Raw genomic sequence first — 19,469 nt, forward strand, 5'->3', positions numbered from 1 at the left:
TTCTTCAGTATCTCCTATTTAAATTCATTTATTCCGTTAATAATAAGCGCGACCTCATACAACTGAGATTAGGCTTGCAGAAGCATCACAAAGACATCTAGATTGCGGGTATGTCACCTAATGAATATTCTGAAGGTTTGTACGTTGTCACCTAAGGCTTTCCTGGGCTGCTGAAGAAAGTGGTGTTGCGTAAAACTTTGTACTCCGAGTGATTTCGTGATGTGGAAGAGTAGGACTTACGCTGGTCTCGACCAGGAATCCAGGATCTGCATATAAATGCGCAGAGGAGACTCCTGTACGACTGAAATGCGACCGTCTTGAAGATGTACCTCGACAAGGAGATGAACATGCGGAAGTAGTATCAGAGGGTTATGGAAATGAGCGTTCGGTCCAGTGGCTCCAGTCAATGCGTAATCACTACATACTGGCTTGGTGATTTGGCACAGGTAATCGGCAATGGAATCAGCACCAAGTGCTCACGTGCATGCTCAAATATTTTGTTCAGAGAGGTTGTGATATCATTTTGTGTGCTCAATGACCTACACTTTGTCAGTATGACGCTCCAAAGCGTACTTTAATATAGTGCGCGACACACAACATCGAGTGCGCGACACACTATTGAGTGCGCGATACAAAAGCAACTCGGTTGGGCCTTGAAGCTTCGAAGTCATGTCAATATTTTGAATTTTTCAACAAGCAAGTCTACTATAAGCGCTAGTAACTATTAGTATTAAGTCTGAAAACAAAAAGTAGCAAGGCATAGGCATTAAGGGCTCCATAGTAATCATTATGGTACTAGAAAAGATTCTGAGTAGACGGCAAGAGGACACGAGAGATTAGACGGCAATATTGACATCACCAATAAAATAATCTTCTGACCAGGGATTAATACGAGGAGGGGCAGATGGACTATCGGGGTCGCGGATACCACGCAATATGATATCAGACGGTTGGGGCTCTACGAAGTCGGGTGGCATAGCAACACGACGGCGTTGAACAATGGGTGAATGAAACTGTGTCGAAAGTAAATCAGCGGTGCCGAAACGTGTCCCAGTGAAAAAAGAGCTAGTGGAGGGGATAGTATTTTGCTTGGGGTCTGTGGTGCCAGAGACAGGTGTCGAATAACATCAGGGAGTTCATCGATATCTGCATTAGAACTCTCTAAAAAAACTGAATTTAAAGTGAATTAAGAAAGTGAAAATTTACATTAAAATAGGGACACACGTTTCGTAGGCTGTGACTCCTGTGAGGCCGCATTAACAATACTGGATGCTCGGAGATCTGGCACTGGCTCCTCAAGCTCATGCTTCACCACAGCGCCTACTAGAATAATGAATAAGTGAGAGTATATTTCGCAAGCTACACAACACACCTTTCATTTTTTTTGATGACTGGTTTGTATTCCGTGTCGGAGAGAATCTCGATGGACAATGATGTTTGTCACCCACGTTTGAGCTTTGCAGCAGCTAGAGAGTTGGATAAATTGAAATAAAAAGTAAGTGGTTGAAATTAATAAACTTACCTGCACGTGTTAAGATTATTGGTTTCGCCGCTTCAAAACTTGAAGCATCATCAGAGTCGAGAAACATTCCATCATCCCCCGTCTCTCGATATTCAGGATCCCATGATGCATAGACATGTTCTGGAATTCTTCTCCACAATGCTGAAGATATTCAGGTTAGCATCGAGAAATTATATAAGATGGAGGCTTCTTACCTATGATGATGTTTGCATCTTTCACAGGGCACTTGGGTCTACCTCGGAATTGTGCAAGATCATTGCCATCGGGCCTTTCGATATTTACAACATCATAGCGGAGCCTCTCCTTGCTTATCAAAACCCATGGGAAAGAAGGTATGCCAATTCCTTTCCCCTTTTCTGTCAAATTGACATATCCAAATGCCAAAGGGAACACTTCATTCTACAGGTATTGATTGACTTTGTCGTGAGTCCACATTTGGCTGAAGGAAAACCTGCTAGCAGTCTCAATATGTGCGCATTGATGGTGTTCCATGTTGTGCAACTTCGTCCATGATGGTGGGATTGTATTGATGAGGTTACCATCATCCTTCAACATATTGTGTTAGTTTTTCTTGTGCAATGAATGAGATATATATTCTGAATTTACATCAAGACAATTCACCAAGAGAAGCCATTGTGTGACCTTGGTAATTTTATCCTCGGAGTCAAATTGGCTCATGGCCCTTGCTTTACTGGTAACACGATGAAATTGCAACTGCTCTGACTTGTAAGTGCCACACATTTGTCATTGTGTATTGCACACCTTATTGTTCTGTGAATTTAAACCAGTTCTATATCCATTCATGACTTCATCTCTTGCTTGCTTGACACCTATCTTCTGATCGAGCATGCTTTTGGAAGAGGCAGCAGATTGCAAGGATCTTGCTGCAGACCCTGTGGCGCTGGTCTTTTCCTTGAATATGCTGATGAGTCTCTTTTTTCCAGATGTGGTTCCATCTTGCTTTCGAGGTGTGTCTCTTGTAGGATCCAGAGCTTTGGGATGCTTGCTAAAGCCATGTTGGCATTCTTGACAGTAGTACGGAGCATCAGGATTAGAGGGTGGGGTGAAGCATTCACAGGTGCAGGCTTGCCCTCCCTGATGAAAGTCTTGGCAGTATACTTCATGGTGATCAGACATAGCAGTGTGTGGAATGAAGTAAAGATGGTTCAGGAGAACAAATCAGTGTGGGTCATAGATTTTTTTATTTTGCATAAGCATTGGTTATTGACTTGTAAGTCTCATCAATTTCTAAGCTTATTCATTCACTACATGTAACTACAAGTATCCTTCTGTTTCGAACAAAGATAATGCTGATAACCCTTGACACCAAAGTGTTGCACAAGCTTCCCAGATAGGATCACTTAATGAGACGGTAATTGATTTTGTTCCGTGCCTTCCAAATTGTAAGACTTCAATCATGGCTGCATCATCACCTTGCTCATCAGGGAGCAAGCCATAACCTTCTGGTACAATGCTCTCAGTAACTATTTGCTTGACTGTTGAAAAAAAAAGGTTTTTGTCATGCTGAGTCTCAAAGGGGCTTTTCTTTCCAGGAACTTCAACAGCAGCATGTCAAATATTCCGTTCCTGGTCTTCTTCTATCTGTAAGATGAGCTGATCCTCTGAATTAGTGTCTTCATCATCAGGATGGCCAGCACCAGTCTGCCCATGATGACGAGTCTGCTCTCACCCATGAGTGCCATAGTATTGTTCAATTGTGTCTGGATGAACTCTGTCACAATTGTCTCGGTAAATACCAAGTGTTGCCTGGCTTATCAGTCACAAATCCTGTGATGAATATGGTGTCAGTTACTTTATGTTCAAATTTTTGATGTGAAATCTCACTTGTGGACTCTTATTGTTTGTTGATGGGCCAGCAATTAGATGGAGGTTCCATTCTTCACGAAAGGTCTTACAGTTGTCATTGATAGCATCCAAGAATAGATTTTGGAGAAGCCACAAATGACCTGTTTGCTCAATATTGAGCCTGTGCAGTCTTTCCAAATGGCTAAAGAATGCCCTCCAACATCTCACAAATTGTGTTCCTACTTCAACCCAGAGGTGCTCAATCCTCGAATTTCGAGTTGACCTGTGGTACTTGTGTGAGAAAAACACCCAAAGGATCAAATGATGATACTAGGCTTACGATCCCCACATAAATGAGCCACGATTTGGGCCATTTTGCATGACCATATAAGTGGCAACATCAATATTTTCACCACCATGGTCACCTCACATACGTGATGGCATACCATACTCTTCTTGTGCTTTGAGAAACAAATCGAGAACTGTTGTAGCATGATTATTTGTGCTTGTTTCTAGTGCAACCACTTGGACGAGCCATGATTAATTTCTGATGACTTGGACTTGGACTTGTGACATACTGTTCTGCAGTAACCATCAATAAATCCATAGACAACAAATCCCCACTGAATCATCTTATGGTGCCCATCCAAATGCCAAAGAGCATTGGAACACTTAACTTTATATTTCCTTCTTTGAATAATTTGTTGGCGTCTGAATTGGCATCCAATTCTGTCAACTCATTGTAGGGATTGCCAAATTTGCCTATGTTGTACACAGACACCTTGTTGTTGAAGAAAACCAACAAGGTACTGAAACCCAGACTCTGGTCTACAACATTTGAATATCTTCACCAAAGCATCAAGGTCATGGTCACAAAGGTTAGAATAGCACCTTTCAATGCTGTGTTGATGCATGTAGTGCCGTAATGTTGCTGGATGAACATCAACAATCTTTGCTAGCTCAACATGTCTGATGTGATGTTGAGCAGAGGTGGCCTCAATCAAGAAATCAAGGTCTATTATTTTTTTGGGCTGCCCTCGTTTTCCCGTGTTCTCAATTCCAGTTAATTCTGGTATATCAACACAATGCTCCTCTCTGTAAGATCCTGTCTCAGTATCCATGTATCTATCAAAATTTAGGCTTACTCCTCATTTGCAGTAGTCCCTAGGTGTTCCAGACCCGAAACTACACAGCCAAGTACCATGGCTACATCAGCTAACCATTTGACTGGGAGAGACTCTGACATTTCATCCAAGTCTGTGTTATCAGCATCTGGTGTGAGTGCTTCGAGGATTGGAAGTGCATTTGATGAGATAGCATCCACATGGAAAGCAATACAGGTAGGGTCAGCTCCATCTGCTCGAAGAACTTGGATTGCATGATCATAAGTGTGTTGGATATTCTCATAGGCAGCTTGGATTTCTGCTGACCAATTTTTGGTTTCAGGGAGAAGCAAAAGTGACAATGAAGGACTGTTTATGTCCATTGTTTCCGAGAGTCCGAGTCAGTGCAGGTTGGAAGGGTAATAAAATTGTCACCAAGGCATAATTCACAGGTGACGTGGTCAAGGCATTGTTTTCTGTGTCCGGTTTTATTACTAACAACGAGTTACTCACTCAAGTCATCTCTTTCAAGCTGTTCTTCATTCTACTAGTCAACCTTGCAACTATCAGTGGTTCAATGACTGCTCGACACCATCAAATGTTCTACTTCTCAGATGGCACTCACATCTTCCAGGTTCGTGCACCACTTAGTATCTGAATAGTCTCATAGTGGATACCGCGGACTGACAGTGTACTACTACTAGGCAGGACACTCACTCTTTAGGGTGCATGCAAGCATTCTCGGGGATAAATCACTTGCTTTCCGAGACATGTTCGCTGCAAGCCAGGGCACCCAACTTGAACAGGTCGATGGTAGTACTGATGACAGGCCTATTTGTGTGCCGTCGTAAGTAAGCGAAAGTGCGTTTGAATTATTTTTGTCTGTCTGTTACAACAAGTGAGTTTTTTTCAAGTTTTTTTCACAACGGACAACTCGGACAAGTCTGACAATTATACCATACAGATGGAGGCCTGATGTCCTCAAAATATGTAACAAAGCTGTTATTCAACTGCTCGAGCTGAGCGACATGTATCTTTGCAAAGATGCACGAGTCTATGCTGTTCACCATCTCCAGCGGCAGCGTTACTCGCTTGAGCCAACACGACTTATCTCACTCGCATTAAAGTACAACCTCAAAGAGATCCTGCCGCATGCTTTCGAACGACTCATTTCAGCTCGCATCAATGATATCTCCGACGAGGAATTTCGCGCTGTTGGGTCCGTTGTATGGAACACAATGTTCAAAGTCAAGGAACGACTCGATGTACATCGTCGGATCATTGCATGTGAAGCCCCACCTATGGTGCACGCGGGAACTTGCACGAAGCAAAAACTATGCGAGGATGACTGGAAGCAGCTGTGGTGGAACGGAATGGGCAGATTTTTACTGGACGGACGAAATCCCCAGCCTTACAAGGATGCCGTCGAACGCTTCGAGAAACTCGACATCGGACAAATCAATCTCGACTGCTGGAAGGCTGTGTTATATATTGTGAAAGCTCACAGTGCTTTTGATCATGAGCGAAAACTTATTACTCGTACAGCTGATGATCTTGTGAAGTACTTAATTGTCGAGCCTAACTTCGAAGATTTCGGTCGTCTAGTTCACTAGAATAGATGGTACGTTGAGCACTTGATGTTGTGTATCGCGCGCTCAATAGTGTGTCGCGCACTCGATGTTGTGTGTCGCGCACTATATTAAAGTACGCTTTGGAGCGTCATATGTCAGCGTCATTTTCAGGGAGAAACAGAATGACTAGTCGCAGCAGGTCGACACGTCTCGTGGATCCCACGCACAGGTTGCATGGCCACGGGCCCACACGCTGGCACGGATACATCTTGCCAGTGCCCGTACACCGGGGAAAATTATATAGCTGAAAATCACCGCGAGATCAACATGCCATGTTGGAACTAGCTGGACAGCTTGCACAGCTTGCACCTTGCAGGAAGTGCGGTTTGGAGGGTGGACATGCGCAGTTGTGCAAGGGAACAATCCGGTCCAAGGCATGATGTACATACTTGGAAATCGGGTACTTGAGGAATAGATAGGGATGGAGTAACTGGTGCACGAAATGTGCAGCACAAGGAATTACAACTAAGTCATGTTTCTGGGGACTTTTTGAGATTAAATGCTAGGTTTGCCGGCATATCGTTGAGGCCAAGCCGAGATTGGGGAAGTTGTGGAATTCAAATACACACACACCGTGAACAAAGAGATGATAGAATAATCAGATGAGATAAGGTGTCCATTGTTGCAATATTAATGCCCATCTGCATGCGGGTGAGATGCACAACAGAGAAAAAGAATAAAACGAGCCTGCAATGGAAGGGGCCGTGGCTGCGCGGTTGCTGTAACCGGTGCAGCAGTATGAATACCAGAAGCGGCAGGTGTCGTAGACGTCGAGGAGGCGGCAGGCTGAGTCTGCCGCAGTGACGATGCTTAGGTCTGGACCGGGCCTTGCGATTGACCTTGCTGCTGCTGTGTCGATTGTGCGTTGCCATCGGCGTGTTGAGGAGACGCACAGCAGAGAAAAAGCACGAGATGAGCCAACAATCGGACGAGTAGTGGATACGCAGGTCTTGCACCTGGTATAGTGCCATTAGGCTGAGTGGGTAGCGACCGTGCAGCAACAAACAATACCTGCGTGGAGATCATCAGACACCAGAGACTGAAACACCAGATAAAGTCATACCTCCCTGTCCCGCATTGGAGCCACGTCGACAACATGAGGACAACTTGCACGTTGCAGAAGTTCGATTTCTTCGTTGATATGTGGTTGAGAGCGGAAGAGTGAGGACAGGATATCTATGAGTGCATCTGGACGTGAACCCAAAGAGGTTGTGGGGTGAGACTCGGTTTCCTCGTTGGAGTTGGGTCGGGATTGAGGCAAAAGCGAGGACAGGCGAGCGAGGAGTGCATGTAGATCTAACCGCGAAGGCGTAGTGGGTTCGTTTGTTGCATCATTTTCAGGTGGAGAGCCGTGAATGAGCGACGACAGGTGAGCGAAGAGCACACGTGGATGCAATCTTGAAAGCGTTGGGGGTTGCGGAAGTTCATTTGTTTCAGCATTGTCAGGTTGAAAGCGGTGGAAGAGCGAGGCAAGGCGAGTGAGGAGTGCATTTGCAGAAGAATGAGGGTGGGCACCACCCGTTGGGGAGGACTAATCACACAGATATCTGAACACGAATTCATTGATAGAAGTGCTCATGACGTACATCATCATAGGCTTCCATACCGTCAAAAAACCGTGGTGAGAGTTCGTCAACACCCCCAAATTCATCATGACATTGCGTAGCATCGGCCTGGAATGTCGTTATAATGCATGAGAAGGGTTGGAAATACGTCACGTACTTCCAAAAATGACTTGTCGCTCAGCGAGGAGCAGGGGGTGCGCTCTATTCCTTGAGAAGCCTTCTGTGTGAGCAGCAAATATGGTTGGTGAGAGAGTGGGTGATATGTTAACACCCACAATATTAGTACCAATGGTTGGTGAGCCTTCAAGGCTAGCTTGTTTCAGGATGGCGTGAATGTCCCACACATACACATTATTGTCGCGACTCCCGGTGACCAGCATTGTTCCATCAGCAGAAAAGGCCACGCATTCCACCTTACTCTCGTGCTGGAGGGGTGGACCGACTGGGAGGTTGGTGTCAAGATTCCATAAACGTGCTGTTTTATCATCTGATGAACTCGCGAGGAGGCGGTTGTCCTGAGACAAGGAGATGCCATTGACCCAGTATTTGTGACCCTCCAGAATGGCGATCTGCTGCCAAGTGGCTGTGTTGAATATCCTAATTGGGCTATATGATGCGGAGATAAGTCTCTTTCCGTCCGATGTCCAGGCCAAGCTGCTAACTATTAATCCATAGTGTTCGAGTGTGGCAATCAGCCCGCCCGTCTTCGCATCCCAGATTTTTACTCCGTCCTTGAATCCTCCAGTGGCAATTTGTGTGTCGTCAGGTGCAAGAGGTAGGGGAAATTCAAATATTTGATATCAACCTGGACAAACTTCGCATGCCACCACCACCACCGTTACAGCGTTATGGTCACGCTAATTAGACCATATATAGTAATTACTTCCGACTTCCAACGGCCAAAATAATACGAAGAACATTGTTAAATGCGAGTGATTGAAGTGAGAGTACAATGAATGTGATATTGTAGTTGCGAGTACAATTTGTAGACTACGGTTATGTGAATTCAAAGCATAGAAAGCATAATGAAGGCACTACGAAGGATATCAACGGATCAAAAGCAACTCAGCGGATCTTCTGTGCTGTAGAATACATGATGCGATGGTCTAATGTAAGTCTAATGGTTTGGTGAAAGCTGATGATGCTAGGACGATGGAGAGATATCAGACATTAAGAACGCGTCGACGAGACGCGTCACATTGATATTGACGCGTTGTATTGCTTATTGCGTCACATGTTCTCAAAATTACATCTAGAAATTATCGTTCCTTTATCAGTGTGCCCCAACGCACACTTCTTATTAAAATAAGTATCTAGATGTATTCTATAGTACTGATTATACCACACTTTCTGTACTCAACTAGCGATTTGACGAAGAACATAGGCCGCTATCGAGAAACTCAGAACTTATGTTTTGAAACTTCGGGTGGCTGTATATTAAGGTTTACAAGCTTAGTAATGTCGAGCCCTATATCCGGGATTTGCCTTTTGCCCACCTCTTGTCTTGGACCCTGACCAAGTGGCACCCCGACTAGGACCCCGAAAAACCCTTGTCAACATCGCACTCAACAGCACTCTCCTCACCTTCAGGTGGCCTGCCACCCACAGCAAACAATCAAAACCCAATCCTTCAACACAAACCTAAACTCTTGTCTATCCTCTGGTACTCTAGACACCCAGATGCCAGGGGGCTGAAGAAGCACCAGCATGAGCGCAAGCTCAACACCCACATCATGCACCTCCTCACCCACTTATAACCTCAATACTTGTTGAACCACACGAGCAATGTTATCCCAGGAAGCCATAGAAATGCTGGCCAACATGGTGAAGAACGCTGATAGTGGAAAGAAATACCTTGAATCGAAACTACTCTGTCTAATTGATGAACCCTACACACTAACACACCTAATTTCCATTCTCTTTCAGATCATGCAGATGTCAGGTACTATCCCTGCATCTGTCACTGCTGCAATTCAAGCAGTAGCCTTCATCATGAAGGATCATGTGACAGATGAGATCGCAGAATGAGTTGCAGAAAAAGCTATGGGGAAAGTCGCAGAATGCATCACAGAATCCCTATCCACGAAAATGGTCAACCATGTCATAGCAGCCATCTCCCCCCAAGTCGCCCTTGTCCACTCAGCTTCCCAATTGTTAGTTGCTTCACTGGAACAGGCTACCAAACTACATGCCAAGATTGAAAGGGAATGAAATGAAGATGAAAACAACATCAAGACTGCAGTGGAATGAATTGATGAATCTGCAGACACACTTCTCTCATATGTCGAGACATGCCAGAATGCAATCAAATCCCTTGGTCCCTCCCTGGATGCTATGCAAGATCAAGTCAATTCCATGTCCCAATGAATCTCTGCCCCTATGCCCAATGCTCAACCCACTGCCTCCCACCCATCCTACAGCTCCATCACCACATCTCATCTGTCTCCCATGATTGACAGAGCGCTTGGCCATGTGGCCATCAGAGTCCATGAGATCTTACTTGATCCATTACCTGGTGAATCTTTATTCCCACCAGACACCCCCAAGCATGACATCGCAAAAAAGCTCAATGACACCCTGGACAGCACACGCAACGACTCCACTCCAAAAAGAAAAGTCAAAGCCATTACTATGCTTTGAAATGGAGGGTTAATTGCAGAACTAGAATCCGAATCATTGGCATCCTGGCTTAATATGACGGAAGGTAAAACAGTGCTGATTAGCAATCTGGACATCTCAGTATTGTTTCGCCACCGCACTTACCCAATAGTCCTGGAATATTTACCCATTCAATTACAGATTGATGATGCTGGTTTCCCAACACAAGTAGAGCAAGAAAACAACCTCCCACCAAACACAATAGCAAGTGTAAGATGGATCAAGCCCCCAACGAAATGTACTGCGGAACAGAGGAAAGCTTTTGCTCTAATGCACATTACTGACATTCATGTAGCAAACAATATACTACAAGATGGTATTTGTATCAACAACGAGCACGTCAGTATTTGAAAGGACAAGAGGGAACCTATGTGATGTGCCAAATGCCAGAAATTCAACCATATTGTGAAGAACTGTTCAGCCATGCAAGACGTATGTGGCACTTGCGGTGACAGCCACAAGACATCCACATGCAATTCTTATTGAATAACTTGTTGCGTCAACTGTCAAAGCCAACAGCATACCAGCTGGAACCAAACTTGTCCAGAGTTCATCAGGCGCTGCAAGGACATAGATGACAAATTTCCTGAAAACTGAATGCTGTACTTCCCTACTGAGCACATATGGACACAGGTAACTCGACCCCCAAAGGCCACGGAGCCCTTGAACACCCCTGACCTCAGTCAAAATTCACCACCTCGCCCTATGAACCAGAACATGTATCCACACACACAGCAATCCACCATTAATTTCTCTAGGCAATCACAACCCAGGTCCCGCACTCACACTCAATCCCCCCAACTCCCTCAAGATGATTCCATTCATGACCTAATCACACAGGGACTATCATTTGGGGACGCCATCCACCCCCCCGACAGCAGTGCCCCAATGTCACTCATTAATGCCTGAAGGACCCAACGAAAACCGCACAATGTTACATATCTGGCAGCAAAATCTCAACAAATCCCTAACAGCTCAAGCTTTGCTCCTCAATAACAAGTTGGCATCAGACTGGGATATAATGGTAATCCAAGAGCCCTACATCAATTTCCTCCATAATACAAGCGCTAACCACACCTGGCATGTCTTATACCCTACTAATCATTACACCCATCCGCAGCAATGCACTCATGCCATCACACTCATTAATACATCCCTTGACTCCAACTCCTGGAAACAGATATCTTATCCATCGTTGGACATAGTCATCATTCAACTTTCAGGCCACTATGGCCAATGCACCATATTCAACATTTATAACGACAGTACCTTGCAAGACACCCTACTGGCACTTAACGACTATTTAGAATGCAACATCACCATCATCCAACCTTCGGAAGACACTCACATGCTCTGGATGGGCGATTTCAATTGTCACCACCCATTATGGGAAGAAACGCGAAACCGGCACCTTTTTAATTATGATGTGGCAAGTCCTCTAATTGACCTAATCACTAACTATAATATGATCCAGCTCCTCCCCATTGGTACCCCCACTTTGCAATCATCCTCCACTGGTAATTGGACTAGACCGGATAACGTTTTTGGGACAGAATGGATTGTTGATACCGTAATCTCTTGCGACACGGACCCTGGACAATGTGGCCCCTGCACGGATCATGTCCCCATCCAACTCACCCTTGATCTCCAAACATCGAAGACAGCAGACAAGCCTTGACGAAACTGGAGAGACATCGACTGGGAGGACTTTAATGAACATTTGGAAAGTCTACTAATGCCTCACCCCCCTTGCCCTTTAGCATCTGAAGCAGAATTTCAAGAATCAGCCAGACGCCTTACCCATGCCATCACTGCCACCATGGAAGCAAAAATCCCACACTCAAAGCCATGCCCGCACTTGAAACGTTGGTGGACCCACAAGCTGACCAAATTACGCAAACAGGTCAACAACCTCAGCCGACTAGCATACCAACTTTGTGGACTACCGACTCATCCCTGCCATGCAGACCTGCGCAACCTCAAGAATCATTACACAGAGGAGATCGAATCGACCAAGAAGCAGCATTGGATAGACTGGTTGGAGAACATTGAAGGTAATGATCTATGGACCACCAATAGGTACATCTCCTCTGACCCAAAAGATGGTGGCAAAACTAGGATCCCAACCCTCAAGACCGAGAATCCAGACGGCTCAACACACGAAGCAAACAATAACCATGACAAAAGCCTGCTCATTGCTAAGTCCTTTTTTCCACTGCCCCCCACTAACAATTTCATACCTCCAGATATCATATACCCCGACCCAGTTGAGCCGCATATCCCATTCACCTCGGCTGAAATCACATGCGCAATCCTGAAGCTCAACAGACTCAAGGCACCTGGTCTGGATGGCATATGCAACATAGTATACAAGCAATGCACCAAGACACTGACTCCTTACTTCACACTCCTCTTCAATGCAGCATTCACATACCATATGTATTATGAACCATGGCGCCAATTCACCACAGTTGTCTTATGAAAGCCTGGCAAACCTGATTACTTGGTCCCGAAAGCTTATCGTCCTATCGCACTATTGAACACCATGAGAAAACTACTTATGGCTGTTGTAGCAGAAAGACTAACATTCACCTTAGAGAAACACCAACTGCTTCCCAGTACACATTTTGGAGGAAGACTGGGCCACTCTACAACTGACTCACTGCATCTATTAGAAGAAACAGTCAAAAATGCTTGGCATTCTGGTAAGGTAGCCTCAGCACTCTTTCTTGATATTGAAGGTGCATTTCCAAATGCAGTCACTCCTCAGTTGCTTCATAACATGCATATGCGATGCATACCCAGGGACATAGTTAAATTCACGGAGTGAGTACTAATGAATAGACAGACCCAACTCAAATTTGATGGTTTCACATCCAATTGGATTCCTATCAACAATGGTATCGGCCAAGGCAACCCACTCTCCATGATACTCTACATAATCTACAGCTCAGATCTAGTTGATGTCGCAAAGACATGCCAAGGCAATGCAGCACTCAAGGAACTTATGCTCACATTTGTCGATGACACCGCATTTATTGCAATAGGCAAAGACTTCAAATCTACACATGAAACACTCCTAGATATGCTGGAAAGGCCTGGCGGGGGTTATAAATGGTCATGTCTGCATAATTCCAAATTTGAGACTAACAAATTTGCTCTTATAGATTTTTCCATGAACCACTAAAAGGAATGCCCGAATATGCATATTCAAGGCTCGATAATCCGCCCTGTTGCTACTCATCGTTTTCTGGGAGTTATTGTAGATCAGGAACTCAGATGGGGTGCTCAAGTAGACAATGCAATAGTGAAAGGCATGGCATATACACTCCAGCTACATAGACTCTCTTCAGTTGCAAAAGGACTGCCATTACATCTGACATGCCAACTTTACCAAGCAGTTGCTCTTCCAAAAATGCTCTATGCCACCGACCTCTGGTTCACCCCCTCCTTCCGAGATCACTCAGATCAACTTCAACACAGCTTGATTGGAACAGCAAAGCGCCTCACCTCTGTACAATGGATTGCAGCTCTGGCAATCACCGGAGCCATGTGCACACCAGCCATGGATCTACTCGAAACCCATGCCAATCAATCATTTGTCTCACCACGCACCCAAGCTCCCACCCCCTGCACAGCCCTATTCGCAGGGCTGCAAATCGCTATGTTGGCTCCCATCACACCTCCCTCCACTGCCTCACATGTCAATTCTCCATCATTCCCCATGATATCGAAACCATCCTCCCCACATGCAAACCACCCCACAGCTCCAACCCACACAAGATCAGAATAGCTCCCTCCAAGCAATGGGCAATAGAAGAATGCGCACAGCTCAAGGATGAAATCCAAGTATACAGCGATGGATTGGGATATCAAGGCAACATAGGTGCAGCAGCAGTACTGTTTTGTGCAGGACATCAACCAAGAGTACTTTGTTTCCATCTAGGAACCAAGAAGGAGCATATGGTCTTTGAAGGAGAAGCAGTAGGCCTCATGTTAGCAGCTGAATTCATTGCAACCAAAATCGACCCCATATTCCCCATCTCCATCCTCATTGACAACCAGGCAGCAATCCAAACTGGTGAAAGTTTCCACTTACATCCCAGTTCCTACTTAACTGACTTGTATTGCAATAGACTAAAGGACATCGCAAGAGATCATCATGACTTTAATGTCACCCTCCACTGGGTACCAGGACACAAGGATGTGCATAGCAACAAGGAGGCGGACAAGCAGGCAAAGAAGGTGTTGGAAGGACCACACAACAATAGTCCACCAGAAGATCTCCCTACCACTCTTTGTTACAGTTCACTTCCCCTCAGCATCTCAGTGCTTATAGTGGCCCACAAGGAGACCAACCATCATAGATGGGGAAGGTTATGGCACAAGTCACTGCGATTCAATCGTATCAATAACATCGACCCCAAGATCCTGCGCCGGTCATTCATCAAGCTCACTACTGAACTCCCCAAATGTCTCACAGGCCTCTACATAGCCCTTTGTTCATGACACACCCCTCTGAATCACCACCTCCACCACATCGGCAAAGCCCCCTCATCTCACTGCCCCCACTGCCCAGACACCGACAAAACCATACTCCACCTTCTAATTGCATGTCCACATTATTGCCAAGCATGTCATGCACTCACAAACTCCCTCGGACGAAGAGCCTCCTCATTGCCCTTCCTCTTGTCAGATCCCAGTGCAACCCCACACCTTGCCAAGTTCCTGAATGCTACAAGTAGATTCAAGAAAACATTCAGTGAAGTAACTCTCATTCGGAAACCGCCAGCTTAACACAATCAAACTATAGCCCTGATCATCCGCACTGTGATACAAGCCTGCAATAACATTTCCCGGTCCTACCCATTGTACCAATACCTGTACCATCAACCCATACCCACACTTATCACTCAACAACATGGAATCATCTGTCAAAGAAGCGGTATCAGCCAAATGACACGAGCACCAAGTTCCCCCACTCCCATCATTTGCATCCCTCCTGATTCCTGTGCTAGTTGCCTCAGCAACCAACATCAGGAAAACATGGGTGGGCTTTTTGTGCCTTTTTTGACTTAGCATACATCATAAGGCAGTAAAGGAGCTCAAGGGACTTAATGAATTCTATCACACTCTGAACTAAGGAACACAAGGAATTTAAGGATGAGTAAGGAGACATAAGCAAAAAAAAATTGCAAGCAAAGTAAGCATGTAACAATCTGAGGGTAGGTATTTATACAATGAGAGAGCTAAGTGAAAAAACAGTTGAGTGCCGTAGCATGAGTAGCATCACTAAGATCCAAGAACATGTCTTCATGCCATGGATTACATCAGGAGAGCTGCAAAATGATATGATTTGAAGGCTTCTGCATTGAAGATCACAATAGCCTGTGACACATAATGAAGCACAAGGTATGCAAAACAAAAAGATCAACATACCTTGGTTGAGTAAAGGAACACCATAGCATCCTGAGTGACTTGATCAGTGTCATTGATGTGCATGTTGTCAGCCTACAATGACGAAAATGTAGTTAGAATGAGTGAAAAAATGTAAACATACCATTTTTTGATCCATCAGAATGTTGTCGATGTCCATGTTATCTGCCTGCGATGACGAAAATTAGAACAAGCAAAAAAAAAACATGTGAGTGTACCATTTCATCCATCAGAGTGTCATTGATGTCCATGTTGTCTGCCTGCAATGACGAAAATTGAATACATTAAAGGTGCAGCGGGATAGACATAAAAACTCACCAGATTGAACTGTTCATCTTCGGCTCAATAATCGATGTCCATAGGATCTTCTGTGCGTGTGTTAATGTCCATGGTGGTGAATTGAGTATCGGAGGTTGTGTGATGGATGATTGTGACCATCACCGCCACTTCATTTAATTGTGGCGAGCAAGTTGGCAATGCCCTCGATGTTCTCATCACTCATCAATAATGAAAATTGACTGAGACTTACACTGGGTTCTCTGAGTTTGCGACTGAGTGTGGTGGAATGGGCGAGGCCATGCTGATACTAGCACAGAGGTGAGAAGATGAAGTGGGCACATAACCAGGGGAGGTGCGTGATGAAGCAGGCACATAACAGGGGGAGGTGCATGATGAAGCAGGCGCATAACAGGGGGAGGTGTGTGATGAAGTGGGCACATAACTGGGTTTGGCAGGGTGTAGATAGTCTTGTGGTAATGCTGCAGGGTATGGATAGTGTGCGTGATGAAGTGGGCGCATAACCGGGGGAGGTGCGTGATGAAGCGGGCACATAACCAGGGAAGGTGTGTGATGAAGCAAGCACATAACCGGGTTTGGCAGGGTGTAGATAGTCTGTAATAATGCTGCAGGGTATAGATAGTCCTGGTAAATTATCAATCATGAGGGGGGGACAGAAGATGACGATGGACCTGCATGTCCTGCTACTTAGATAATAATGCTGCAGGGTGTAGATAGTCCTTGTAATAATGCTGCAGGGTATAGGTAGTCCTGTGAAATGATCAAACCACAAGGGGGGGACAGAAGATGACGACGAACCTGCATGTCACGCTACCTCAAATGCATGATGATCTGCATACTTGTTGACATAGAAGGTGCGAAATATGTTGTAGCTGTCGTGAAGAGTGATTGTGCGAGGTAAGACATTGGAACCATAGAGGGGAATAAGATGAGCTGCATGGAATATACAATCAATATGAATAATTGAGACATCTGGCATCCCATCATCATTGGTCGATGGTGCAACAAGGTACATCCCAGTGTCAGGATCTTGGCTGTCTGTGACGTATGAGAACCAGCGAATGACTGCACATCGCAAGTATTTCATCTGATACTTGAAGCCAAGAAAATGCAATACTCTTGCAATAGCAAGCCCATCCAAGCCACAACTGACTTCATCATTCATACTGACGAAGACACAGTCATTCCTAGCAGGACCCCCTCACCATGATGGCATTGCCTGAATATGCTCGCATCGCATGCCTCCAGTGCCACTGAGGTCACTGGGGGCATAGAATGATGCTGCCGCCGAACTAAAGACAGAAACCCTGCCCATGTAAGTAGGTGCCATTGCAGGGTCAAATTTGGGTGGCTCATCATCGTCGATATGAAGCTGGTCATGAAGAAATTGTTGGATTAATGTAGGGAGGATTGGAAGGTTGAGATCGAGCATAAGCGCAGGGACATTGGGTGAACAACCTGGCACTAGGAATTTTGAGCAAACAGTTTGTGTGACCTAAAGACAAAGACTTACCAGGTGCTGCCGCAAGTTCTACATGAGCTTGGACAGTAGGTCCATCAACGATGCCCACCAAGTCTCCCTTGACAGTCTGATTCTGTGGTTCATTGAGGCATAAACAGTCAGGACGTGCTTGAAGTGCATCATTGTTGTCTTCATCTTCATCTGTGCTGTTGTCCAGCAACTTGCCATTACCTGCATGATATCAGTTAGAACACTTGAAAAAGCATGTATTCGAGCATACACTCACTCTCTCCAAGTGCCTGCAATGCATTGGACAGGCACAACCCTTGAAGCATGCCATGAGCTTCAAAATCACTCTGGGCTGCAGCTATTTTGTTGAGGCATTGGTTGGTGAGAAGCATCTGGCTTAATGCTTTGTATCTGCTGGAGCGGCACCAGGGCTCTTTAACCGCCTTGATATGTTTGGACTCTGTGATTGACAAACAAAGGCCATTTGGGGCACCAAAGAGCTGGATCATGAGGGAGTAGTGACTGAGGGAGTGTTGGCGTGGATATGAGAAGTTGAGTACAACTCCCATGGTCTTGAATATTTTGTGGTGTGATGATCATATTCCCACTAGGCTTGCAATGGCCATCTTTTGATATAGGTGATGGAAAGCTACAAAACCATCGACCGCTTTTCCCACACTCAACCCACTCCAGACATGTATTCCCACGCTCTGCGGACCCACGCATTCACTCCCGTGCTGCGCGCATACCTGCGGTCGATTTCCCACTGAAGGTTCAACAGCTCTGCTAGACTTGCAGAGCTAAAGAAAGAAAGAAAACCTCTACCTCTGGGGTGAGAGGAAGGCCTACTGACTTTCTAAGTGTTGGTCAAAGTGCGCCAGGTGATATGTTCGACCCTTAAGGGAAGCAAAGAAAGCAAGATCCATGAAGTGACACCAGGTCAACTCTGGTGAAGCGCGCTGGGGGCACATGTGCAGGAATATGGAGTGCATAGGTGCGCGAAGCGTGGGAATAAGGTGCAAGCTGGTGTGCAGATGTGTAAAGACTGATGGAAGGCGTGAACTGGGGCTGCTGAGTGATAATGGACTGTTGCTGGTGACTAGGGCAATGACTGAAGCATACTGGCTGAAGATGATAGATTCTGACTCTAGGTGACTACTGACATGGTGGTCTTCCTCTTCTGTGGTGGTGGTTGGTGTCTGAAAACTTCCTAGGCAACAGGTAAGCTGTGCCTAGGTGCGCTCCCAGGGCTCGGAAGTGAACAGGGAGTGCTCTAAGTATGTAAGTAAGGGTCCATGATGAAATAATGTCATACTAATACTAAATATGGTCTGATAATGAGAATAAACAAGAAAGGACTCACTAGGGAACTGGTTGGACAATGGATGGATGCTCTGGGATGCTGCATGACAAAGTGCGACCAAGCGTGGGAAGAGCGCGCTAAGCGCGTGCACGGGAATGCGTCGCATAATGTGGGAATGCATTGCGCCTCTGGCGTGTTTTGTGGGAAAGTCATGGAGGGTGAGTTGTACACTGTACCAATTGTCATGAGTCATAATATGGGTGATCTATGCCTGGAGGAATCTCATTCCCTACACCACGCCTTCGGACTACCTTACAGATGTCCCGTGTCAGTCCATTGTCCATCCTACCTCATTGGTATGTATTTTGCCTTGCCTTGTGTGTTGTAACAAGTGTTGCAGCCTTATTACATGTCTTTACATATTCCTACTGCCTGTCTGTCCTGTCCCTTCCATTTCTGAGAGGGTTAGCTAGTATAAAGTGCCTAGAGTGACTACTTCATATTTACTTCCCTTCTGCAGTATTTCCTTCCCCTAGGTTTTACTTAGGAGCAGTCACCATTAGTGCGCGCTTTTTAGCCCCTATTGGTTGCCTTATACCTGGACACCTTACCTTGACTTTCTTTACCCGTGCAATCAATACCCTTGCCCTCACTTGTTACCCGTGCCATTCCTTAAG

General features: G+C 45.5%; 8 protein-coding genes across 8 annotated transcripts; 3 read left to right on the plus strand and 5 right to left on the minus strand.

Annotated features, from left to right (window-relative positions):
• Window positions 1-645: 645 nt before the first annotated feature.
• On the minus strand, window positions 646-2,659 carry BJ212DRAFT_1496273 (uncharacterized protein; the record flags this gene model as incomplete). Its single annotated transcript, XM_041341535.1, has 7 exons — window positions 646-1,013; window positions 1,127-1,170; window positions 1,225-1,323; window positions 1,449-1,466; window positions 1,523-1,663; window positions 1,717-1,921; window positions 2,285-2,659. 7 exons carry the CDS (start codon window positions 2,657-2,659, stop codon window positions 837-839), a joined length of 1,059 nt encoding a protein of 352 aa, XP_041186004.1. The 3' UTR covers window positions 646-836.
• A 138-nt stretch (window positions 2,660-2,797) lies between these two features.
• On the minus strand, window positions 2,798-3,094 carry BJ212DRAFT_1286776 (uncharacterized protein; the record flags this gene model as incomplete). The annotated part of the gene is made up of 1 exon (XM_041331960.1): window positions 2,798-3,094. A coding segment is annotated over one exon (297 nt), but the record flags the coding sequence as incomplete, so codon positions are not given.
• Window positions 3,095-4,530: 1,436 nt separating this feature from the next.
• BJ212DRAFT_1305140 (uncharacterized protein) lies at window positions 4,531-6,044 on the plus strand (the record flags this gene model as incomplete). The annotated part of the gene is made up of 5 exons (XM_041333720.1): window positions 4,531-4,605; window positions 4,738-4,831; window positions 4,884-5,065; window positions 5,136-5,278; window positions 5,396-6,044. The coding sequence occupies 5 exons, from the start codon at window positions 4,531-4,533 to the stop codon at window positions 6,042-6,044; spliced, it is 1,143 nt and encodes a 380-aa protein (XP_041186006.1).
• Window positions 6,045-6,153: 109 nt separating this feature from the next.
• BJ212DRAFT_86282 (uncharacterized protein) lies at window positions 6,154-6,660 on the minus strand. The gene has a single exon (XM_041344227.1). The coding sequence runs from the start codon at window positions 6,447-6,449 to the stop codon at window positions 6,189-6,191; it is 261 nt and encodes an 86-aa protein (XP_041186007.1). The 5' UTR covers window positions 6,450-6,660; the 3' UTR covers window positions 6,154-6,188.
• Window positions 6,661-10,267: 3,607 nt separating this feature from the next.
• BJ212DRAFT_1286792 (uncharacterized protein) lies at window positions 10,268-10,636 on the plus strand (the record flags this gene model as incomplete). Its single annotated transcript, XM_041331961.1, has 1 exon — window positions 10,268-10,636. A coding segment is annotated over one exon (369 nt), but the record flags the coding sequence as incomplete, so codon positions are not given.
• A 640-nt stretch (window positions 10,637-11,276) lies between these two features.
• Window positions 11,277-11,549, plus strand: BJ212DRAFT_1231656 (uncharacterized protein; the record flags this gene model as incomplete). The annotated part of the gene is made up of 1 exon (XM_041329501.1): window positions 11,277-11,549. A coding segment is annotated over one exon (273 nt), but the record flags the coding sequence as incomplete, so codon positions are not given.
• Window positions 11,550-15,610: 4,061 nt separating this feature from the next.
• Window positions 15,611-15,972, minus strand: BJ212DRAFT_1487768 (uncharacterized protein; the record flags this gene model as incomplete). Its single annotated transcript, XM_041341319.1, has 4 exons — window positions 15,611-15,673; window positions 15,725-15,796; window positions 15,846-15,890; window positions 15,940-15,972. 4 exons carry the CDS (start codon window positions 15,970-15,972, stop codon window positions 15,611-15,613), a joined length of 213 nt encoding a protein of 70 aa, XP_041186010.1.
• An 851-nt stretch (window positions 15,973-16,823) lies between these two features.
• Window positions 16,824-17,998, minus strand: BJ212DRAFT_1305141 (uncharacterized protein; the record flags this gene model as incomplete). Its single annotated transcript, XM_041333721.1, has 4 exons — window positions 16,824-17,184; window positions 17,224-17,482; window positions 17,532-17,711; window positions 17,767-17,998. The coding sequence occupies 4 exons, from the start codon at window positions 17,996-17,998 to the stop codon at window positions 16,824-16,826; spliced, it is 1,032 nt and encodes a 343-aa protein (XP_041186011.1).
• Between the last annotated feature and the right edge of the window lie 1,471 nt (window positions 17,999-19,469).

The sequence above is a fragment of the Suillus subaureus genome (genome assembly GCF_016647635.1).
Source record: "Suillus subaureus strain MN1 chromosome Unknown BJ212scaffold_100, whole genome shotgun sequence".
Classification (NCBI taxonomy): Eukaryota; Fungi; Basidiomycota; class Agaricomycetes; order Boletales; family Suillaceae; genus Suillus; species Suillus subaureus.